This window comes from Natator depressus, chromosome 1, assembly GCF_965152275.1.
Source record: "Natator depressus isolate rNatDep1 chromosome 1, rNatDep2.hap1, whole genome shotgun sequence".
In the NCBI taxonomy this organism is placed as follows: domain Eukaryota; kingdom Metazoa; phylum Chordata; order Testudines; family Cheloniidae; genus Natator; species Natator depressus.
The window spans coordinates 28,273,488-28,299,353 of record NC_134234.1 but is presented as its reverse complement, the minus strand read 5'-3'; the positions used below and the strand labels follow the sequence as shown (position 1 = coordinate 28,299,353).

The following is a 25,866-nucleotide window of genomic DNA, read 5'->3' as shown; positions in this document are numbered from 1 at the left end:
CATGAGAAGCGTCCCTGAAAAGGGAGAGTGAGGAGGGATGGAGGAAAACTGCAGAGTGTAGCCAGTTGTAATGGTGTTGAGCACCCAACGCCCATGCAGTGAGGAAAGGAGACAAGCAGTTCAGAAACAGGAGAAGGGATGGATCCCAGGGCCAGACTGAAATACTGTCCTCGGGAGCACCCTCAAAATGCCTGCCATGGGCCACCTGAGTGTCGCACGGGCCCCAACTGGGCAGCTGAGGAGGATGGGGTGGGATAACATTTAACAGCTTTGTGTCTCTCCCTTCTCTTGTAGGAGCTCTTCTGTGGCGGACCCGAGAATCTAGGCAGTGGAGGCGGCCGGAAATGTCGGCCTGCGGCATGTACAGTCCCAAGGAGCGAAGCATGATACAAGAATCTTTCAGTCTGTGCAGCCTGGTATCCATTTACTCTGAAAACAAAGCTTTGCCCTCAAATGGAAGGTCCTGAATGGGCTGCTGCACTTCTTGGGACAGCCATAAGTTGCGACTCATGGATATAGCAGAGGCCATTGACCTGGTCACCGAATCAGCCACATCCAACGCCATCTGGAGAGAGGCTCTGGCTACCGTTCTACCCTCCTTCAGGATGGACGTGAATTCCTGTCCAAGTTCTTGTGGCAGGGAGTTTACTCAACGAATCCAAGATATTGAAATTATATCTCCCCAACAATGCTTGCTGGTTAGATATTCTAGGTTGGAGCCTGGCAGTAAAATAAATTTTTCTCCCAAAGAGGTCCAGTTTTCTAGCGTCCTTGTTTTTAGGCATGGCTTTTGCCTGTCCTGCTCATTTGCAGCAGACGCTACCAGAGATGCTGGAGGCGGGTGTGAATATAAGTATTCGTAGCACTTGTCAAGCTCATAAAATTTCTTTTCTGCCCTGTGACGGTGCTGCCTGTGGGAGCCAGCTGAGGTCACTCAATCAGGGTGAACTCCAAATAGAACGGGGCAGACAAACCCTAAATGCTGGTGGATATTCCAGTACTTAGATTTACCAAGCCAGCACAAAACAGCTTCTATAGTACCTCACTGGTTACTCAGAAGTCCAAATAATGCAGTTCACTTAAAGTACCCAGCCTCAGGCCTCCATCCAGACACATATGTCAAACATATGATGATAAATTTTGAAAATCTTATTTCATCGTATAAAAGAAAAGGTTCTCCTGACCCCAAAGGACCAAGCCTCATACCCAGGACAAATTGTAACTCAGATCTTACCCAAAATACACGCTTATAGTCAATTCTTATTAACTAAACTAAAATTTATTAAAAAAGAAAAAAAAGAGAATGTTGGTTAAAAGATCAAGATACATACAGACTTGAATTGAATTCTTGAGGTTCAGATACATAGCACATATGAGCTTATAGTTGCCAAAAGTCCTTTTAGAAATAGTCCATAGGGTATAGTCAAATGTCCATATTCGGGGTGACTCCAGTCAGTGACTGGGGATCTCAATCCTTATGGCTTAAGGTTCCCCCTCTTGAAACCCAAAGCAGATCTGAGATGAAGAAGGATCGTGTCCCAAGATTTTTATACATTTCCTGCAGCCTTTTGGCCTGAGAAAAGAATAGGCTTAACATTCCTTCTTCCAAACATCATGGCAATTAGCCCAGGATAATTTATCCATTAAACAGATCAGACACAGGTTATAACAACCTTCAAAGAGACACAGACAATACTATTATTTCACTCAAATATATGTTAATATTCTTTTTTGATCTTTGAATCAAAGCTATAGCAATAGACAAAACTTGTTTGTTTACATCACAAGACCTGAGCAAACATCTCTTCTATCTCTAACAATAATACAGGCTTGCATTTCAAAGCTCTATTCATTTACATATCTTCCTAACCAGTCTCTAAATTTCGGCCATGGGTCAGGTCAGTCGGTGAGTTAATTAACTCTTTCTGGCCCTGTCATCTTTCAATGAGATATTATATTACACTCGTAACATCACATACCCTCTTAGACATTGGTGGCAAAGGGGACGGGGTCTGCCAAAGGGCCTTGACCACTTTCAGCACCCCTTCATGCACTGGCAGTGCAACCTTAGAGAGTGCTGCAGCCACCAGGATGTCAAAGAGGCTATGTGTTGGCTCTATGAGCGCCTCCTGGTAGGCCGAAAGTCATCTGGTGGGAGAGACCTGCAACTGCTTCATCCGGGGATGAGGAGGATGAAGACAATACCAGGGAGGGGCTGTGGCACCTTCTACCGGGGAAGTCTCCCTTGAAACTGACACTTGCCCTTCAGTACCAGCATCAGAGACCAAATCTGGCTTCTGCACCAGTGTAGGCGGTGCCGCAGACCGCTTGTTGGAAGTGGCTGCGGATGATTGGTGAGAGTACAGGCCTGGTATCATGGGGAGCTGCAGGTCCAGCTCTAAAGTCCGGTGTCCAGGCTGACCAATGCTTCTGTGGCTGCGAACTGAACTCCCCCTCTGACTCCAAGGAAGACTCCTCTCTCGGGGACCATGGCAGGGCAGTTGGTGCCTCCCTCAGTCAGCCCTGACAGGAGGCCAGAAAGCAGAGCTGCGAGGAAGGTGACTGGCAGCGTTCCGGAGAACGTACTGCTTAGGCAGGGACTGGAGTCGAAATGGTGGAGAGTGGCGCCGAGCTGGAGACCACGTTGAGGACCTTCGAGGGGTCAGCAATTGGTGCTGCAGCATCACAACTGTTGCCGAGAGGAGGGCAGCTGATACCGGGAGAGTGGGGACTGACATTGCAAGGTCAGTGAGCCACATCATGAAGCGGGAGAGCGTGAACATAGAGCCAGAGACCTGGGCCGCGGGATCGGAGACTGTGGTTGTGGTATAGGAAATCAGGGCCGTAATGTGAAGGACTGGTGCCGTGACTCCGGGACTGGCAACAACCGAGTGCCCGAGTGCGGTGGTCCCATGGAGAGCTTCCATTTGGAAGGAGGAGCCTTCGCTCACTCTGCCGCTGACTGGAGAGCCCGTTGCATAGGCGGTACTGGGAGGGCCATCAGGTCCCTGGCTGCTTGAAATGCTTCCACGTCGAAGGAACTGTTATATGTACGGGTCCCCTACCGCTCCCAGGAGTCTGAGGTAGTTCCCTGGGTGGGCTCAGGGCCCTTGATGAAGAGGCTGCCCCTTGCCACTCCACCGAAGGCAGGTGGCCAAACATGGGTCCTTTACCTGCCCTCCCTTTCCTGTCCTTGCTCAGCACCGGGGAACACTCCTGCTGTTTTTTGCACCTCTTTCTTGGCATCAGCGATGGCAAATTGTGCCAGGGTGAGCCCAGGGCCAGTGGAGCACTCCATACCAATGAGAACGTGCCCAGTGCAGAGTCAGAATGGAATGGTTCTGAGGCAGGTATCAGAGCAGCCTCCATCAGGAGGGCTTTCAAACAGATACCTCTGTCCTTTTGAGTCCTTGGCCTAAAGTTCTTACGAATTCTGCACTTATCTTAAACGTGCGTCTCCCCCAAACACTTCAGACAACTTGCATAGGAGTCACTGATCAGCACAGATTTATGGCAAGCGGAACATGGTTTGAAGCCCGGGGACCAGGACATGCCCCATGCCTAGGATAATGTCCCTAACGGGACCATTAACTAACTCTAATTTACTAACTACAAAATACTAACTCTACTGAACAACTATATACAAGAAACTATGAAAGAGAACCACTGTAAGTGCTTGCAGTCACAAGAACAACTGTCATGAGCAGTAAGAAGGAACTGAGAGGGCACAGGGCTAACGGCACCTCATATACCAGTGCAAAAGCGCAAGGCTGCAGGAGGCGCCAGAGCTGGCCCTACAGATACCACTAAGGCAAAAATCTCCAACAGCCAAGGGGGCGCACACACCTAACATGGCACTGACATGAGCAAGCATTTGAAGAACTCCTCCATTTTCTGCAAAGCAAACGTGAAAGTTCTCCCACTTCCTGAATATCTAAAATATAAGCCTAGTTCTCCCCAGTGCAGCATATACACAGCACTTCACTCATGAATATTTAAAGAAGTTGTTTAGTGACAAGGAAAATAACTGCTAAATACTGGCAGAATAAAATGGTCAACTGAAAACACACACAACTCTTGTAAAGAAACTAACAATGACCCATATGAGAACCCACTATAACAATTTAATTTTTCTCTTCCCTTAGATAATGTAACTCCACATAGCATATAAAGTACTGAAAAGACTATCACTGTCTTGAAACATAAGAAAATGAATCTGAGTCTCCGTCATGCGGATCACTGTTGAACCTGTTGGCTGAAGCGAATTCCAAAATAACAATTAGGATTTATGTAGCATTTTACATTTTCAAAGCACTATCTGATCACCAGGGTCCTGATTCTGATCTTGCACTGGTGTAAACCTATGAACTTCAACTGATTTGCTCCTGATTTACAACAGTTTTAAATCAAAAAAAGATCTAGCCAATTAAGCCTCTCAACACACCTGTATGATAGGTATCATTTATCCTTATTTTACAAATTAGGAAACAAACAGTGAGGGTAAGCTAATTGCCCAAGCACACACATACCTAGACGTATCTCATATAGGCTCCTGTTTCTAGTTTAAGTTAAATAACTGTTTAGGACTGTTGATTAATTGCAGTTAACTCACGCAATTAACTCAAAAAAAAATTAATCGCAATTAATCGCAGTTTTAATCGCACTGCTAAACAATAGAATACCAACTGAAATGTATAAAATATTTTGGATGTTTTTCTACATTTTCATATATATTGTATTCTGTGTTGTAATTGAAATCCAAGAGTATATTATTTTTTATTATAAATATTTGCACTGTAAAAATGATAAACAAAAGAAATAGTATTTTTCAATTCACCTCATACAAGTACTGACTGTAGTGCAATCTTTGTCATGAAAGTGAAACTTAGATTTTTTTTGTTACATAACTGCACTCAAAAATAAAACAATGTAAAACTTCAGAGCCTATAAGTCCACTCAGTCCTACTTCTTGTTCAGCCAATTGCTAAGACAAACAAGTTTGTTTATATTTACAGGAGATAATGCTGTCCTCCTCTTATTTACAATGTCACCAGAAAATGAGAACAGGCATTTGCATGGCACTTTTGTAAATGGCATTGCAAGGTACCTCCATGTCAGATATGCTAAACATTTGTATGCCCCTTCACTCTTCGGCCACCACTCCAGAGGCCATGCTTCCATGATGATGATGCTCGTTAAAAAAATGCGTAAAATTACATCTGCGACTGAACTTCTTGGGGGAGAATAGTATGTCCCCTGCTCTGTTTTACCCGCATTCTGCCATATATTTCATGTTATAGCAGTCTCAGATGATGACCCAGCACGTTGTTCATTTTAAGAACACCTTCACAGCAGATCTGACAAAACACAAAGAAGGTACCAATGTGAGATTTCTAAAGGTAACTACAGCACTCGACCCAAGACTTAAGAATCGGAAGTGCCTTCCAAAACCTGAGAGCGATGAGGTGTGGAGCGTGCTTTCAGACGTCTTAAAAGAGCAACACTCTGATGCGGAAACTACAGAACCCAAACCACCAAAAAAAAAAAAAAATCAACCTTCTGCTGGTGGCATCTGACTCAGATAATGAAAATGAACATGCGTCAGCCCACACTGCTTTAGATCGTTATAAAGCAGAACCCATCATCAGCATGAACGCATGTCCCCTGGAATGGTGGTTGAAGCATGAAGGGACACATGAATCTTCAGTGCATCTGGCACATAAATATCTTGCGATGACGGCTACAACAGTGCCATGAGAATGCCTGTTCTCACTTTCAGGTGACACTGTAAACAAGAAGCGGGCAGCATTATCTCCTGCAAATGTAAACAAACTTGTTTGTTTGAGCAATTGGCTGAACAAGAAGTAGGACTGAGTGGACTTGCAGGCTCTAAAATTTTACATTATTTTACTTGTGAATGCAGTTTTTTTGTACATAATTCTACATTTGTAAGTTCAACTTTCATGATAAAGAGATTGTACTACAGTACTTGTATTACGGGAATCGAAAAATACTATTTCTTTTGGTTATTTTACCGTGCAAATACTTGCAATAAAAAAATTATTATATAAAGTAAGCACTGTACACTTTGTATTCTGTGTTGTAATTGAAATCAATATATTTGAAAATGTAGAAAACATCCAAAAATATTTAAATAAATGGTATTCTATTATTGTTTAATTGCGCGAGGGTTACTTGTCCCTATCACCTCCTTAGGTCCTCACTGCCCCGCCCCCCCCCAACACAGGGACCTAGCATGGCATAAGGAGAACCTCTTATGTTGGGGGCAGTGGGGTGGTACTGGTGTCTGTCATATTCCTTTGCCTAATTAACCCAGGACTTTTCGGCATTAGGAGTGCTTGGTTCTCTCCAACCCCATCCCAAATTGAATAAAAGGGTATGTCTACACAGCCCACAGCAGCAAATCTCCGAGCCTGCCTCCTCTCTAGGCTTCAGAACCAGAGCTCCAGCCCAAGCTGAAACCTCAAACAGCTATTTTTACAGACTCAGGTTTGTGCTAGCTCTATCAGCCGGGCTGGGAGGCTCGCTCCCAAATACTGTGTAGATATACCCTCAGAGGCCCTAGTGCAGTTTCCATATGACACACAAGCTAAGGAGCTATTTTCAGCAGCCAGGTCTGGTTCTGCCTCATGCTTCCCTATCATACTGAATCAGAGTATGTTTAATATACTGTCATTTTGCTAATTAAATACCATTCCAAGTGCTCCCTGTCCTCTTTTGCTGTCAGCCTACATTACCTAGCTGCTGGATCAGACAAGATTTATAAGTTAAGTGTGGTTTACCTGTTAGATAGCACAGCTCAGGGATCAGGTGGACAACACGGGGTTCAACAGTGCTATTCTGCTTACTTTTCAATCGGCTAACCAGCACAGGCTGATTTAGGTCAGTCAGGACTATATCATACTGCTGTAAGGTGAAATATTATTGAGGTAAAAGTTAATCAGGAGACACTGCACCACATTCCAGATAATTAGTCAAATCTGCTCATAAGCTGCAAGTATTCCACTGGCTGTGTTCTGGGCTGTACAATAAAGACCAAATTAAACTTGTCCACATATAGAGATACACCCCCCCTCCCCCAGAGGTACAAAGGAGAAGGAAAGCAGATTTTCCCAACCACATGGGATTCCTCTTGTGTAGAGGAACTCCTGTGTGGTAAAACTGGCATAGATACCTCTAAACCAGTCATTCCTTACTCTCCCGATGTATAGGGCATACAGTGCAAGAGCCGAAGCAGGCAGTGCTTCAGCTATCCCCAGCTCAGGGGATGGATCCTCAGGAACCATAGCTAACTAGACATAATTCACAACAGAGACTGTTCTAAATTGCACCAGTTGCCAAAAACAGCCCCCAGGATTAGGGGGAAGGGCAGAGAGTGAGGTCCAGTACACTGAGAATCTAGCCCTACATTTTTATCCTGTGCTTCTAACATCACTCAAAACTACTTTCTGGAAAGATATTGGGCCTGACTCCACTGTTAATCGCTACCAAATAGGAATGGCTAATATTTTACACAGGTCTAAATACCTACACAAGGTACAAAGCAGTACAGAATCTTAAGTTTTCTTGTATGATATTTTCTGCTACGGTTTTCATGCTGCCGCCACCATCACCTACTATATTCCTTTTCTGGTTTCCACATGTATTTAGAATAATCTTTTGCTTCCAGTGAAAGTGATTTCTGGCCAACCAAAAGGGATAAGAATGAAATATTGTCTTCTCTGCATATCAACATGCCAATCCCTCCCTTTCTGTATTTTCTTGTATTTGTAAAGAACCAGTTCATATTATAAAGACAGAGGTTCTAATTCACCATCACCTCCAATACAACTCAGACACTAACAAAGGAGAAAATGGAATCAAAATGTATAAAGTGACTTTATACGTGTAGAAATAAAGGGAGGTATCAGACTAGCTAGCTACTTTATATAGCTGCATCAATAATTACAATGAAAGGCCAGATTCTGTTATCAGTTATACCAGTATAAATCAGTGGAGTTACCGAATTTACTCTGGCACTAACAATAAGACCATTCAGGAAAAGTATAATTGAAGGTACAAGGCCAAATGCACCCAACAAGTGTGAACAGTCCCAATTTTATCTTTTGGCCTAATTAAACCTTTAAATGAAAAGCAGCAATACTTTACCTCGATCTAATGTCTCAAAATGTGATTAGGATAGGATGCCTGCAATAAGACCAAACGTAAGCCTGCCCTTAAACAAACATATGAACAAGGGCAAAGATGGATGACATTCTAACTACTGTAAAGTTGTGTTCCCAGCACTGGAACTAATGAAATATAACACCTTTTAATGTGTATTGTACATGCAGCATCTTAAGAGTATGAGCAGATTTTTTCCATATTAGCACATTTATGTGCTTTGAAGCACATTAAACATAAAAAGGGACTATTTCTAGTTTTATTGTACATTGGTAATATAGATTTTTAGATATTTAAGTATTTTTAGATATTTAAAATTACTTTTACTAATAGAATACAATACAGTAGCGATGAGTGTGAAAATGCTTTTTGCCACACACTAAGTGTACTCATGATTTTATTAATGTTCATAAAGTGCTTCAAATATGTAAGTACCGCGTAAGTGTGAAACATCATTATTCTTAGGAATTCACCGCAACTTATTTTTTACACATGTATGTTTATGGATGGAACAATGTTTGCTCTTACTTGCCAAGAGCACTCTGTCCTGAGCATATTTTAAAGACAATGGAACAAGTTAAAGTTCTATTACTTTTCGTAAGAGGGTAAGCCAAATGCTCTAATATATAGAATGCTGTTAATATTTCACACCTATAAAGAACTATTTCATCTCCAAAACTCTTTACAAACAGTTCCTCATCCTAGAACATGGCAAAGTGTTCCCAGAGTCTATTAGTAAAAGAAATTTTAAACATCCGAATGTAATAGTATTGTATTTCCAATGTACATCATACTACTAAAAATGGTTCCTTTTTTGTGTTTTTTGTGTTTAATATAGAAAACCTTGGTCATACTTGCCAAAACTACAGCACCAGTACATTTAGAAGCGACCATACAAAATAATATAAAACATTTTTTTTGTTTGTAACAGCTTCCTAGTTTTTAACCTACCTGCTTATAATAATCAACGTAAGAGATTTCAGTGCCATCACGTTTTGGAAATGTGTCCGTTGGCTTCACGCACCAGTCAATATCATCAATACGGTAGGTTTTATTGTTATATCTATGAAAATGCAGAATAAGTGAGGGGATTTAATTGCTTGGCCTATTTAAGTGTGGTATAAATGACTGCAATCATAAGTCTTCTCCAGTACAGAGACTTGTCCATTTGGAAATATGTGGGGGGGAAGCTTAGAATGGCACAACAAATATTATCAGTACTTCGCTTAACAGTTTTACATGATGTTGTCGTCTATATTTTCTCAGAGGATAAAACTTGCACCTTTAATGAATTTTCAGTAGTACAATAAAAACTTAAAAAAAAAATCTGATCAAATATTACTGCAAACCAGACTGATTAATTTACAAAAGACAGTTTTAACATAGATGTACCAGAAGAAACATATTTACTCTAATAACTTAATTTTAACTACACTGAATTGTTTAAAAAAAAAAATCCAAGGCTCCAAACCAGCAAAGACACACGCATGCATTAATTTTATCTACTGCAAGTATTCCCACTGAGGCCACTGGAATTACTCACAGCACCCTAAAAATAATGACATGCATACGTCTTTGCAGGATCAGTGTGCAAGCTTTGAAGTCATCAAATTCAAGGAGTACATATCCATCATTCCTTCCAGGCCAGAAGGAAGAGGTGCTGCAAGAGCAATCCAAACAGAGAGAAAAACACACTAAAATGGTGTGCTACCTAGCCCCAAGAGAGGTTGAACTGTGGCCCAACATCAGACACCAGAAGGCTCTGTTTAAAAATCAGAATAAAAAAAGAAAGATAAGAGTCACACTGTGGTACACAGAAACGGAGTACTTGTGGCACCTTAGAGACTAACCAATTTATTTGAGCATAAGCTTCCGTGAGCTACAGCTCACTTCATCGGATGCATACTGTGGAAAGTGTAGAAGATCTTTTTATACACACAAAGCATGAAAAAATACCTCCCCCCACCCCACTCTCCTGCTGGTAATAGCTTATCTAAAGTGATCACTCTCCTTACAATGTGTATGATAATCAAGGTGGGCCATTTCCAGCACAAATCCAGGGTTTAACAAGAACATTTGAGGGGGGGAGGGGGTAGGAAAAAACAAGGGGAAATAGGTTACCTTGCATAATAACTTAGCCACTCCCAGTCTCTATTCAAGCCTAAGTTAATTGTATCCAATTTGCAAATGAATTCCAATTCAACAGTCTCTCGCTGGAGTCTGGATTTGAAGTTTTTTGTTGTAATATCGCAACTTTCATGTCTGTAATCGCGTGACCAGAGAGATTGAAGTGTTCTCCGACTGGTTTATGAATGTTATAATTCTTAACATCTGATTTGTGTCCATTTATTCTTTTACGTAGAGACTGTCCAGTTTGACCAATGTACATGCAGAGGGGCATTGCTGGCACATGATGGCATATATCACATTGGTGGATGTGCAGGTGAACGAGCCTCTGATAGTGTGGCTGATGTGATTAGGCCCTATGATGGTGTCCCCTGAATAGATATGTGGGCACAGTTGGCAGCGAGCTTTGTTGCAAGGATAGGTTCCTGGGTTAGTGGTTCTGTTGTGTGGTATGTGGTTGCTGGTGAGTATTCGCTTCAGGTTGGGGGGCTGTCTGTAGGCAAGGACTGGCCTGTCTCCCAAGATTTGTGAGAGTGTTGGGTCATCCTTCAGGATAGGTTGTAGATCCTTAATAATGCGTTGGAGGGGTTTTAGTTGGGGGCTGAAGGTGACGGCTAGTGGCGTTCTGTTATTTTCTTTGTTAGGCCTGTCCTGTAGTAGGTGACTTCTGGGAACTCTTCTGGCTCTATCAATCTGTTTCTTCACTTCCGCAGGTGGGTATTGTAGTTGTAAGAATGCTTGATAGAGATCTTGTAGGTGTTTGTCTCTGTCTGAGGGGTTGGAGCAAATGCGGTTGTATCGCAGAGCTTGGCTGTAGACAACGGATCGTGTGGTGTGGTCAGGGTGAAAGCTGGAGGCATGTAGGTTTCCGGTATAGGGTGGTGTTTATGTGACCATCGTTTATTAGCACTGTAGTGTCCAGGAAGTGGATCTCTTGTGTGGACTGGACCAGGCTGAGGTTGATGGTGGGATGGAAATTGTTGAAATCATGGTGGAATTCCTCAAGGGCTTCTTTTCCATGGGTCCAGATGATGAAGATGTCATCAATATAGCGCAAATAGAGTAGGGGCGTTAGGGGACGAGAGCTGAGGAAGCGTTGTTCTAAGTCAACCATAAAAATGTTGGCATACTGTGGGGCCATGCAGGTACCCATAGCAGTGCCGCTGATTTGAAGGTATACATTGTCCCCAAATGTAAAATAGTTATGGGTAAGGACAAAGTCACAAAGTTCAGCCGCCAGGTTAGCCGTGACATTATCGGGAATAGTGTTCTTGACGGCTTGTAGTCCATCTTTGTGTGGAATGTTGGTGTAGAAGGCTTCTACATCCATAGTGGCCAGGATGGTGTTATCAGGAAGATCACCGATGGATTGTAGTTTCCTCAGGAAGTCAGTGGTGTCTCGAAGGTAGCTGGGAGTGCTGGTAGCGTAGGGCCTGAGGAGGGAGTCTACATAGCCAGACAATCCTGCTGTCAGGGTGCCAATGCCTGAGATGATGAGGCACCCAGGATTTCCAGGTTTAGGGATCTTGGGTAGTAGATAGAATATCCCAGGTCGGGGTTCCAGGGGTGTGTCTGTGCGGATTTGATCTTGTGCTTTTTCAGGGAGTTTCTTGAGCAAATGCTGTAGTTTCTTTTGGTAACCCTCAGTGGGATCAGGGGGTAATGGCTTGTAGAAAGTGGTGTTGGAGAGCTGCCGAGCAGCCTCTTGTTCATATTCCGACCTATTCATGATGACAACAGCACCTCCTTTGTCAGCCTTTTTGATTATGATGTCAGAGTTGTTTCTGAGGCTGTGGATGGCATTCTGTTCCGCACGACTGAGGTTATGGGGCAAGTGATGCTGCTTTTCCACAATTTCAGCCCGTGCACGTCGGCGGAAGCACTCTATGTAGAAGTCCAGTCTGCTGTTTTGACCTTCAGGAGGAGTCCACCTAGAATCCTTCTTTTTGAAGTGAAGAAACAGATTGATAGAGCCAGAAGAGTTCCCAGAAGTCACCTACTACAGGACAGGCCTAACAAAGAAAATAACAGAACGCCACTAGCCGTCACCTTCAGCCCCCAACTAAAATCCCTCCAACGCATTATTAAGGATCTACAACCTATCCTGAAGGATGACCCAACACTCTCACAAATCTTGGGAGACACGCCAGTCCTTGCCTACAGACAGCCCCCCAACCTGAAGCGAATACTCACCAGCAACCACATACCACACAACAGAACCACTAACCCAGGAACCTATCCTTGCAACAAAGCTCGCTGCCAACTGTGCCCACATATCTATTCAGGGGACACCATCATAGGGCCTAATCACATCAGCCACACTATCAGAGGCTCGTTCACCTGCACATCCACCAATGTGATATATGCCATCATGTGCCAGCAATGCCCCTCTGCCATGTACATTGGTCAAACTGGACAGTCTCTACGTAAAAGAATAAATGGACACAAATCAGATGTTAAGAATTATAACATTCATAAACCAGTCGGAGAACACTTCAATCTCTCTGGTCACGCGATTACAGACATGAAAGTTGCAATTCTTCAACAAAAAAAATTCAAATCCAGACTCCAGCGAGAGGCTGTTGAATTGGAATTCATTTGCAAATTGGATACAATTAACTTAGGCTTGAATAGAGACTGGGAGTGGCTAAGTCATTATGCAAGGTAACCTATTTCCCCTTTTTTTTTCCTACCTCTCCCCCCCCAGACGTTCTTGTTAGACCCTGGATTTGTGCTGGAAATGGCCCACCCTTATTATCATACACATTGTAAGGAGAGTGGTCACTTTAGATAAGCTATTACCAGCAGGAGAGTGGGTTTGTGTGTGTGTGTGTGGGGGGGGACGACCTGGATTTGTGCTGGAAATGGCCCAACTTGATTATCATACACATTGTAAGGAGAGTGATCACTTTAGATAAGCTATTACCAGCAGGAGAGTGGGGGGGGGGGTATTTTTTCATGCTTTGTGTGTATATAAAAAGATCTTCTACACTTTCCACAGTATGCATCCGATGAAGTGAGCTGTAGCTCACGAAAGCTTACGCTTAAATAAATTGGTTAGTCTCTAAGGTGCCACAAGTACTCCTTTTCTTTTTGCGAATACAGACTAACACGGCTGTTACTCTGAAACTGTGGTATATGTAGCAGGCAAAAGAAATCAAAGCCCTGTCCAAATCCAGGTTCCGCTGGGTGTTTTTTGGCTTCTCCTGCTCCAATCCCCACAGAACAGGAGGATCATGCAGGGGGAAGGTCAATAATGGCCAGCTCAGTCTTCTATTCTAGAGACAGTAAAGTCACAGTGAGGGGAGAAAACTGATGGCCCACTGCCTCTTCAAGGGGCAGCAATTCTGTGATAGGGAGGCTCCCTCTTAAAGAGGCCTCCCATAGGAGTTTCTTTTTCTGGCAGAGACACCCAATGCACTCCCATGTGAGGTACATATTCTTGTGACTGGATGGGTCTCCAATATCCTCCCCCACCAGGCCAATATCCACACAAACTAGCAGCTCTCTCCCACATACATTATCCACCTCCATATTTGTCCTCTTCATGGGACACCCAGCTTTCTTTCATGCCCTCCTGCTTTTGCAGATCTTTCTACTGGAAGACACACCTATAACCTTTAATAGACAGCAATCTCCTGCCTCATGAACACTTAATTTATGAATGACATAAGAAACCACTACAACTTTTAATATGGACTACGACTTTTAAAGTAGAAAGAAGTGCAAAAAGCCACTATGTACAAATAGTTCTAGTTGACAGGACACCTGAGTCAACAGAACAGCAAAATAAATAGTGATGTCTTTACCTCGTAAGCACAATAAGCCCTAGCAGCTCCTTTTCACATGTTTGTATGAAGCACAGTCTGTCAATCCTGGTATACAGACTTGTCATGAATTCCAGAACAGTCTCACTGCGAAGGACTTTATGGCTCACGTCAGCACTTAACATCACTCTGTTCTCGAACTGTGTAATGGAAACAGCAAATCCTGGCCAAAGAGTCAGTCTTATGGAATGCAAAGAAAAATATTTAAAATAACTATTTTTGAATTAACCCACGTTTAACAATGTAGGTCCACTTCCACCATCTTGGCTGCCATGTGTTTAAAGTTAAGTTTTGCACATTTATTGCTACACAAACATGCAAGAAGTATAACCTCTCTCTCTTCTCGCACTGGTAATACAAAGAGTATCACCACTGGTTTGCCTAGCTCCTGCTGCTCTGCGTTACAGTGGAGATTCTGTACCCAAGTTCCTGCTGCAATTTGTATTAACAATTCAGCACATCTTAAGAATGGCAGGGATGCTGTTCAAACACAAAGCTCAGACATTAAAACTATTCTCCAGCAAGATATACTGGAAAGGGTTTACACATTACCATAAACTGTTACCAGAAAATTCTAGAATTAAAGGGAGGAAAAAATCCCAAAACCTTACTTGTGCTGGGGAATTTCCACTGGGTCTACAGGACTGTAGAAGTTCCGTCCAACTTGGTACATGGACAGCTTTTTCAAAACCCTATGTATTAATGCATATTTTTCAACACATCACATAAGTATAATTCTTAGAACACACCGAAAATAGATAATAGTTTTAACTCATTATTAGATCATTAAATTTTAAGTTAACCAAATTCACAACAGAAGCTGAACTCACAAGGCAAGTCTCAAACCTAGCTATATTCTTGACTCCTGGGGGAACTCTGTACAAAAAAAATTAAAAATTCTGCTCACAATATTTTAAAATTCTGCAAAATTCTGCATATTTCATTTGTTAAACTAATGCAATATAAACATGCTGGATTCAATTATTTTGGTAATTTATTTAAATTACAATACAATGGATGGAGAATGGGAGTGGGGTGCATAGGAGGAAATCCCCAAACCCCCTTTGTCTAATAGTAATTTAGCTAGGTTTGAGCCTTTACTTCAAATTATTAATCAAACACAAATAGATGCAGCCATCTCACTAGGAGAGTGGTGAGAGACTGGAATGGGTTACCTAGGGAGGTGGTGGAATCTCCTTCCTTAGAGGTTTTTAAGGCCTGGCTTGACAAAACCCTGGCTAGGATGATTTAGTTGGGGATTAGTCCTGCTTTGAGCAGGGGGTTGGACTAGATGACCTCCTGAGGTCCCTTCCAACCCTGATATTCTATGATATGCTCACTGTTACATCATAGGCAACTGAAGAGCAAGTGAGGGTTGGGGAATCAAACTCATAATTTATATGGGCTACTGACCATCTCCAAAAAGATCAGTAGCAAACAGTTCATGGAGCACATTTTGATAGGAAAATTTGTTCAGTCCAGAAATTTAGACCAGTTCTAATCACTAAAGCACCATAAGCATTTATAAGGCCACACTGTCCTTTACAACAAGGATCCTTTAGACTATTCTGGCAGTGTAAAGGAGCCTTAAAACTTTTACACCCATTTTATACTCCTGGGGGAATTCACTAAGAACAATGGGTCCAACTCACTAAGCAGGCAGGCTGCTACATTCTGCTCTGCCTCAGGGGATAGAGCCTGCCCCTCCACGCTGAGTGTGCCACAATAGCAAGCAAGACTGACAGAATCTCTCTTTCTCACGCACACATGACTGTCCAGCCTCTCCCCCCACCCCCCGCAACCCCCCAGCGGTGATTTACATTTCTACTGGCTGCTCTGGGGGCCTGAACCAATATGTCAGCACTGCAAGGGAAGGGCACATGACAACTCTTGCGGCCTCCCTTTGCTTCCCTGTCAGAAGACATTTTTCTGCAGGGAAGCAAAGAAATATGCAGAGGTCATGAATTCTGTGCACGAGCAGTGGCACAGAATTCCCCCAGGAGTAATTCTTCAAACAAAGCTATCTTCTAGAAACTGCTCAGGTTTCAAGACAGTAAGTTGGACCTGAAAATGAAACTATATCTAGTAAATCTCACGATCTACTGTGCAAGAAAAAAAATTAAAAAGAAAAAGTCCACATCCAGATCAGTGAAACACAGTCAAAAGGAAAAAAGGGGCAGTTCAAAAACCAATATCAGCTATAATACCTTAGTACAAACTGGAAATACTGCAAGAGTTCAGGACAACAGTAGCTAGTACTACCCCATTCTATTGAAAGGTCTAAGGCACAATTGATAAGTGAAGTAAAAAAGTCTGTGTGCTAGCAATTTACAAACACTTTTGGTATGGGGCAATGAGGCCACACAGCTGTGAGATTTGATTAAGACAGTTGAGTTATACCTGCATTATGGAATGTAAGAAATGAATTCATTCCAATGTTTTTTATAAAAGAAAAAACATGTCCTTTAACAAATGCACACAATTCCATTAATTCCATGTATTGAGCTATTAATATGTTAAGGAAGTGCAGAATCTCAAAAATTTGACCAACTTCAAAATTCAAATGGAAATCACTACTGCTGCCCAAAATTCTGGACATAAATAAAGCTTTAATAATAGGTAATACTACTAAATAATGATAGTATCACATTTATCTTAACATTTTCATCAGAAGGCTTCCAAAGCACTTTGTGAACTGTGCAGCATAAACAGGAATCACTGCATCCACTAATAAAATGCGGAACCCCACCCCCTCCACCACTTTCCGAAGTGGACCATGGCAGCTGTTTAATAGAGCACACCAACACAACACAATAGTTAGGCTGAGAAGAGAAGAAAGTTTCCTAACAGCACTATCACACCCATAATATCTTTAATGCCCAAAGAAGTACAAGTCCAATTTATTTATTAAGTAGAGATTTCACTTAATAGGAATAAGACATTCCAGACAATACATTCGAGGAAATAATTAAACTCATGGAATCAGATGAAATCATTCGGCCTTAAACATCTTGCCTTATAACACTAATCAGACATTTCTTTAATAAACTAGAAATATACTGCTTTGTATTCTATATCCCACTTCACGTCATAACTTCAGAGATAACAGTCCTTGAACATCTTAAAATAACTACTTCAAACATAATACCAACCTTTTTTCTAAGTATCAGGAGAGTAACAAAACAGAATCCCACAAAAATACATGAACCACAGAAATAAATCGAAGTATTTTGTGTGCAGTCAAAAACAATACAAATTGGTCTAATTGAGAAAACATAGAACATACCAGTTTCACAATAATTTGTTTACACACTTAACACTGTTTCTTATCTTAAGAGCTCAAAGATGCATTCATCTGAAAGGCTTTCCCATTCTGTTCGGACGCACATGAAGTAGAATATTTTATTAGAAGAGTAATGCTACCACACATCTCCTGCAAATGTTCTCTTTAATATTTAGGTTAAAAGATATTGCACGCCTGAGCACAGTATGGTCCTAATGAAGTTAATGAGAATTTTGTCAAGAACTTAAATAAAAGTAAGAAGCCATTTTGTTCCCTAGTTAGCATTTGGAAAGGTAACAAAACTTTGACACCGGATGAAATTCATGGCTCTGGAGAGGACCTGCACAAGACTGTATGCATCATTTAAATACCACTTAAAACTTGGGTTAAAGACTTATAGACACATAATGGTAAGTAGGAAATTGTGCAGGCCCACTCACAAGGGTGAATTTTATTCCAAAATAATTATCAGTTTTCTAAAGTGGGTAAGCTGCTCTTTTCTGACTTGACAGTATGAATTATTACGTGTCAGTTAGAACTGGTAAAAAGCTGGGTTATGAATACATCTGAGTTCAGGTTTGGTTTAAAAGCAACTAAGTAATATAACTGTTCCTTTATTTCAGGAGATCTCAAACACCAAATTAGCATCCAAAATAGTGCCAACACTGCACTGTACAAAATTCTTATTTGCATACACATTTATGTGCTAGGTAAATCACAATTACTTAATTTGTGTGTATATATGGATGGGCACAATTTCTTCAGCTGTGTTTGAAAGTGTGGCCCTCTATCTCACAACCCATCAATACATTTTTTTAAAAACCAACATGGAAACTCTTAACCCAAGGTTTACTTAGAATTATGTAAAGAGCTTTGCCCTTATTGACTTCTATTGAGAATGTTTTTCACACATGTAAAAAGACAGCACAGGAAATCTGTATATTATGTTTAATAGTCAACAGTCAAAATTCACTACTGGCTGAAGTGAAGCAGCTTCTCTGGAGTAAATGGTGTTGTGAGTGAAATTTATTTAAAAAAAATCTTTTCCATAACTACTTCTGGCAATAAATATTTCATAACAATTTTTTTTTACTAGGTACCAAACATCAAGAGATTTTCAACCCACATTTTTACAACCCGAACAACTGAAAAAATCAGATGCTACTAGATATGCAACTTTTTAGAAGTTTAATTTTCACAAAGTTTTTGATAAAGCTATGTTTTTTTGCTCCACCTTTAACAGTTAATCTCAAACAAACACTTTCAAAATCACTTACTTTTTGAAGATGATATTGAAAAACTGAATGCACACAGGGGAACTTGATGCTAGCTGATTTGTTAGTGTAATGGTAATATTTACAGTCTCACCTCTTTTCGTTATACTCGATAATTCTGTAACCTAAGAAAAAATTCAAAACAGGTACATACAATATCCAGGCAACATCTTACCTTGAATATAGAATAGTAGTTGTAAAAGTGTAACTGCCCAAAAATGAATCCTATATTACTTTTCAGATAATTTGTCTTTTCATCGATTTTCTGGGATCAGGAAGTTAATATTCACAACAAGGACTGCAACTAATGCAAAAATTAACTGGGCAGGCAGGCCTTCAACCAACATATCCAGAGCACTGTGTTTATTGGCACAATCATTACTCTACCAAAGACAGAGCTTTCCTATCATGCAAAGGTGATTGATGATTTAAAATTTATTTCTGTGCCAGAAAACTACTGCTACCGTATAACCCAGAAGAAGCTAAAGGGTTGTGGCATTTTCTTCCATAAACCCATTTAAACAGCTCCCTGGTTTACAAGTCTTCTCCCCCCCCCACTTACTCACCTTTTGTTCCAGTAATATGTTTCAAACTGCAGACTATTGGAACACTTGCAATATTACTAAAAAACTTGAGACTGAGAAGTGCTTGTAAGGACACCAAACACCGAGAAATACGACTAGAGTGCAATAGCAATTTTAATATGGTAAAGTGAACCAGTTCAGTATGCTATGTGAAGCCCCAGAAAATAAAAAACTGTACATTATACTTCTGTCTTTTTCTACTTTTTAAAAACATATTGTATTTTCAAGCTTTGAAAAGTGTTAGATTGACAGCCTGGGAAACTGAAATCCTCTATTAGCTTAACAGATATAACAAACAGTTGAAATGGGAGCTATGCTCAATTAAAGATTGCCAAAATTTATGCATACATGCAGCACTAATGAAATGCAGGCACCTGTGGGTAGAAGGACAGAAGTCAGACAAGACAACCAGCATGTAAAACTCTACATATCAGAAGATGGTGGGCAGGGTAATTTTGGCCAAGGACATCGTTACAAATTCCAATCTCACAGGAAGTGCCATCTTTAGTGTCCTCACAAAGCAGACAAGCCTCATTTTTTGAAGATCCACATATACTAAAATGCATGGAAATCAATATATCTCCCTTGGAAGGATGATGAACTGAATTGATCCTGTTATTTCAATCTTAGTGTTTAGCTCATTAGACCATCCCCTCCGCCAACACTAAACAAACTTCAGATAAGAGGAGATGGCTTGGTCACAAAATTATTTAAACTATTTTAAACAAATAAAACAAAAGGTTTTGGGGAGGGGATAGTTTCAGCTGTTTCATCCTGCCAACACAAAGGTCATAATTAAGATGACTGTGCCTTTGTGGTAATGCAACAGTGCACAAGACACTTATCTTCACCTGATTTTCCAGCTTTTGAGAAAGAAAAAGGATAGCTCCATCAAATACTTTGGCTTTTCCAAGAAGTTCGGTATGGCTGTAAAGCAAAGCAAGGCGCAGGCGCCTTGATTCCAACTCTGGATTAAATGTTACATGGTATTGGTAAAGCTGCCATTCCCTGGGCAAACCTAAGCTATATAGGTTTGTGACCACTTTCACCGGAATTCCACTGAAGCCTGAAAGAGATAATAAGTTTATTTCTTTTAAGACAAATATTACTACCAAAAATATTTAAATCATCTTAAATAACTACAGGCAATACTTCATTGCCCAGTAACATTAAGAAACAACACAGAGATCTTTTTGACAAAAAAGTCATCAATATACAAATACAAGTCAATCAAAATGAATGCCTTACCAACATCAAAACAAGTAGATGGAACACAATGTCTAATGAAAGATAAGATGATACAAATGGGCTGGCAAAAGTAATTTCCCACTGCCAACATAGGTTATTTTACAAAAATACACTAAAGATTAGTTTATTTCTCCCAATTAACTATTTGATGGTGATTGCAAACATACCTGTCGAAAGAACTGAAGAAATGTAACATAATAAATAATAATAATAATAAAGCTCGAAATAAATATGGTAAAATGGGCATTTTGTGTGTATGTATGTATATATATAAAAAAACAGCCTTTGATTTCTTATTTTGAAGGATCATGAAGACCAGATCTATCACCAGGTTACACACAGAGAGATGCCCTAATGTGTACTGTTCTGGAGACATAACTAAGGAACCCTGCTGATGTCAGCTTGTAAGGGTTAGGTCAGACTGCCCGCTCGCGGTCTCTCTCGCACTCTCTCTCTCTCTCAAAAAAGCAGTTTTGTAAAACGCTTATTACTACCATATTTTATACTCCAGACAAACCATGACACATATAAATGGGGTCATTGTACTTAAGCAGAGCAAGTTTGCTTTTAACTGTAAACCAAAACTGCTTTGCAGTATAAAAAAAACAGTATACCACCACAATGTAGCCGATTTTTTCTAAAATGTTCACTCATCCCAGTTCTACTTGCCCCTTTGAAATGCATGCTAATGTCTGACGTAAGAAATAATACTGTGTAATTCTGTATCATGTTCCATCCAAGGATCTCAAAACACTTAAATATTAATGGATTAAGACAGACAATACCCTTGTGAAGTAGAGTGCTGTTATCTCCATTTTATAGATGGGGAGACTTAGGCATAGAAGGCTTTATAAGTACTTTACATAAAGTCACACAAAACGTAAGTGGCAGACTGCTCCCTGCCCCCGCCCCCGTGCCGGCGCCGGCCTCCCCCCGACTGCTCCCTGCCCCCGCCCCCGTGCCGGCGCCGGCCTGCCCCCGACTGCTCCCTGCCCCCGCCCCCGTGCCGGCCTCCCCCCGACTGCTCCCTGCCCCCGTGCCCGCGCCGGCCTGCCCCCGACTGCTCCCTCCCAGTCCTTTGTTACACCCATAAGATCACATTTCCACTTTAGTGGAATTTTGAGTTTAGCAGAGACTATATTTTTCTATGAAAAAATGAAATCAAAATGCCCTATTTGTTTGATACACAACATTCTTGATTTTGAACAATGTTGAAAGTCAATCTTTGAATTAGTTTCTAAATACTAGTATTTCATTTAACAAATACAAGAGACACATTTATGCCACATCTTACTAGAGAAGACATGTTTATTCTATTTTTTTTTTAAACTAAGAAAGATTTTCTCTGGTTAGATATATTAATCCCTTGGATTCAACAGATCAAGAGCGCCTGCCAGAAGAGCTAATGCAAAATGTATTATGTCATGTCAGAGAAGCTTAACTTCAGAAGCCAAGAAAGTTGAAATATATCATACAAGTAACACAAAGAGAATTTAGATGCCAAAAATTAGACATCTCTGAACATTCTCTTGACAACTGGAAACTCCTGGAAGGGGGTAAGGATATATTCTGAGCTAACAAGCACCGCAACTCCAAGTTAAGGGCTCTCAACACTTTGAACATGTATATTTTCATGTTCCCATGTACTAACCAAATACTGTGGGCTTGCTGCTGAAACATATGGAGCTCCTGCAGCTCACTGAAATCAATGGACTACTAGTACTCAACACCTCCCCAGATCAGGCACTTAGAAGACAAGGCTAACCTGAAGGAAATGGAGTTACTCTACCTGTTTTACAGTCTTTCACATGTGCCATAGTTTCTCTAGTATTTAGTCCCAGATCTTGAAAGTTACATCGAGTCTTCCCCCCTCTCTCCAGCAGTGTGCATCCAGAATCCCCAGCAGAAAGGCCATCTTGAACAGAAATGTGGAAAGAACTGTAAAATGTATTCATTTTTGTAAATCCAGCAAAATAACCTAAGAATTCATAAATTTGGACACAGGTAGTTCTATAGCCTTCAGTCTATTAGCCTTCAATTTTTGTCATCCTAATAGCAAGAATTAGGCTATATAAATGGAATATGTTTAACTGGATTTTATTTGGACAGCAGCACATAAAATAAGGAGATGTAAAATCACTTTTTAATAACCAGAGCCTGAGCTACCACGATTGTCACAGCAGTATTAACAGCACCTTATTCTTAAAGTAGTTTAAAAAATAAATTCCTTTTTAAAGACAATGAATATTGAGATGTTTTCACATTTTTATACAAGACTTGCAACTCATTTATGTCTTTATACTTCATTCTGTCTATAATTTCCTAATACATGTTAATACATTCACTTAGAAAACAAGCTACTTTACAGTGGCTAATAATAATAAAATAATTACCTTATTATTATTATGTATTCTACTAGCACCAGGAGCCTCAGTCATGGACCAAGACTATTGTGCTATGCCCTGTACAAACAGAGAACAAATAGATAGTCCCTGCCTTCAAGAGCTTTCAAAGTAAAGTAATTAATGCAGTTGATCTCTTACATCGCTGAGTAAGTTTTGTTGTTTCCCTGTGGCCAGAGGAAGTTGAGGCTTCTTTCTCAGATTGCAAAGTCCTAACAGCTATGGGCTCGTCACTTCTCAAACAATCCTATGAGATATAGATAAGGGATGTCCGTAAGATGGAAAATGGCTTAGTTACAAAATAGTTACTCTGTAGATGGCCCACTGTTATAACAACATGTTTTCATAGAAGAGATGAAATTTCACTGCTGAAAGAATGTTCTCTGTGTATATAAATCTCCCCACTGTATTTTCCACTGAATGCATCCGATGAAGTGAGCTGTAGCTCACGAAAGCTTATGCTCAAATAAATTTGTTAGTCTCTAAGGTGCCACAAGTCCTCCTTTTCTTTTCACGTACAGCACAGGTGATACTGTAGAAAAATGTCAATGCTGCATAGAACAGACAAAGGCAGCTATTACAGAATAGAAACATTACAGTATCCCCAGCACATATTTAACTTTAAGGCTGTGCAGAAGTCCTCCATGCTTAAACAATTTCCTGATTAAGATAGACTGCTGAATCACAGCCTTAGTGAACTGAGATCATCTCATTCAGAGACCTGCTCAAACAGAAGAAACAGAAAGCCTCTGAGTCAACAGGAAGAGACAGGTACCAAACACTGGAAACAAATACAACCTGTCTACTACTTAAAAATCTTCAATTCAGGAACTCTAAGAGAATTCACCCTAAAAAGCAGCATTCTTCAGGTTTTTCAAGGGATGTTAATAATAAGAGTTCTTTTTCTTTCAGTATTTTTGTGACTACATGGATATTCTACTAGTCGAAAGAAAACCATTTTGGTGCTTAGTTTTGAATGGCAGATGTCACCCTTTCTTCTTTTTCACCCATTCTCTATTATCAAAACTAAATGCAGAGTGGCATGACAGAAGGGGCCCGTGGACAAATTATCCTGGGAGGACTATTAATTCCACCTTCAATGCAGGCCACAGTTTTGCAATGTTGGTTCAAACCAGGCAGTATCCATGGTACAATTTTGTAGTTTGTGTCCTTCAAGGTGGTTTACAAAGGAAAGCAGGTAAGACGCACAAAAGTGTGAATATTTTTGTATTTCTTGCTATTAAAGGAAGTTACATTAGACTTTTTTTTTTTATTTTGAATGTCAGTGATTAATCCAAAAAGATAAATTAAGTCATATGAAGGAATGAAATGGTGCTGGCCCTGAATTTGCACTCAGTGTCAACAGCTACAAGAACCAGTCTCCATTCTCTGGCTCAGGTCCTTATACCTCACACAAGGGTGACTGGGGGGCCCCTGGGGAAGTGACACATTTTACCACCCCCACCACTGGGGGAAGGCAGGGGATGAGGGCTGTCACGGAGGAGCGAGGCAAGGCTCCTCAGCAGTGTCCAGAGACCACCCTGGCGGTCAGGGGAGAGGAATGAACTTGAACAGACGGCACAGAACAGAGAGTCCGGGATCTGTCCCGGCCCGGGGACCGCCCGTCACGCACCCAAGACCGGGCCCCCCCAGGAGGGCACCGCGCGCCGGGGCAGAGGGCACGGGGCACGTCACGGCCAGGCAGTACGCACCGGCCGCCGTGGGGAGCCGGGCTGCCCGGCGGCGCCCGGGAGGGCTTGTCCCCGCGCTCGCACCCGCGCACGCCCGGTCATGTCCCTCGCCGAGGCGCCACGCGCCGCCCTGCGAGCCGGAGACACACAGACACAAGAGTGTGAAAGACGCTGCCTGGGGCGGGGCCGTTACACCACCGCGCGTCACCCCAACCGGCTGCTGCTGCCAGCGGCCCGGGTCACCGCGTGGCCGGTCTGGGGCATCACCGGGCGGGGGCGGATGGGGTCTCGTGCGGGCTGGGGGGGCTACGACAGGACGGCAGACACCGGGTCCGCCAGGCGGGGTGCCCGGAGACGCCTCAGGGCCTCGCCCTAGGAGCCGGTGGAGAACGGAGAGGCGGCTCCGCGCGCTCACCAACCCCGCCCGCAACTGCCCACGCGCTCCTCCGCACGCACGTGACGCTGCAGAAAGCCACGCCCCCCAGCGGCCATACCTCGCCAGCTCTAGACTAGGCGCGCGTTCCCCTGCAAGCCACGCCCCTACCCACCCCTTGGTCCCCCTTCAGTGATACCGCTGCGCGGGAGAGTTGTAGGCACGTGACACCTGCAGGGACTGGCTGATGCTAGTGTTGAGCAGCCCGCCTGGGGTAGGGCAGTGGGGCCTTCTCCATGTGGAGCCGACCCCACGGTCGGGATAGGGAGAGCCCTGGGTAGGTGGCAGTCACACAGAGCCGCTGCCGCCCAGGAAAGGCAGAGGGAGCCTCCCCTTGGAAAACTATACTGCAGGCACATTTAGGACATGGGGTGGCAATACCAGGGCACATCATGACATCGCAGCCCCACCCCAGGGTGCAGTGTCACCACGAAGTCACAACTGACATGCAATGTCATGACAGAATTGCTTCATGACTGAGGTGTGATCTTGTGACAAAGCCACCTCACGTTGCCATCACAACAGTTGCCTTGCACCCAGACAGGAACAGCTCATGCTTTCAGAAAAAAAGAAGCAAATAGATCCCAATACCTATGATGTATTTGTTATAAACATTTAGTATGCTAAGAAATGCAGCATATTTTTCCAGGCTCTTGTCAGTTTAACGTATAAGACATATACATACACATGCACGTATCCTCTTGGTGTTCACCCAGTTACAGTGGGAAGGAGACGTGCTTCCTCTGGACATTTTTGCTCAGATCTTTTAATCAACCAATAAGGAGATGGCTTTTGTGGGCTCTAATACAGAAT

General features: G+C 42.0%; 1 protein-coding gene across 1 annotated transcript in view; it reads right to left on the bottom strand.

Moving 5' to 3' along the window:
• The window catches only part of PIWIL4 (piwi like RNA-mediated gene silencing 4), a 67,223-nt gene extending 42,461 nt beyond the window's left edge, over window positions 1-24,762 (bottom strand). Inside the window, exons 1-9 of the mRNA XM_074956862.1 lie at window positions 24,642-24,762; window positions 23,071-23,176; window positions 22,317-22,442; window positions 20,131-20,345; window positions 18,699-18,820; window positions 14,750-14,830; window positions 14,121-14,318; window positions 9,136-9,247; window positions 6,804-6,927 (exon numbers count right to left, since the gene is read on the bottom strand). Coding sequence (XP_074812963.1) covers window positions 6,804-6,927; window positions 9,136-9,247; window positions 14,121-14,318; window positions 14,750-14,830; window positions 18,699-18,820; window positions 20,131-20,345; window positions 22,317-22,442; window positions 23,071-23,176; window positions 24,642-24,722 — 1,165 coding nt within the window. The 5' untranslated portion in view covers window positions 24,723-24,762. The remainder of the gene's footprint in view (window positions 1-6,803; window positions 6,928-9,135; window positions 9,248-14,120; window positions 14,319-14,749; window positions 14,831-18,698; window positions 18,821-20,130; window positions 20,346-22,316; window positions 22,443-23,070; window positions 23,177-24,641) is intronic.
• Window positions 24,763-25,866: the final 1,104 nt, after the last annotated feature.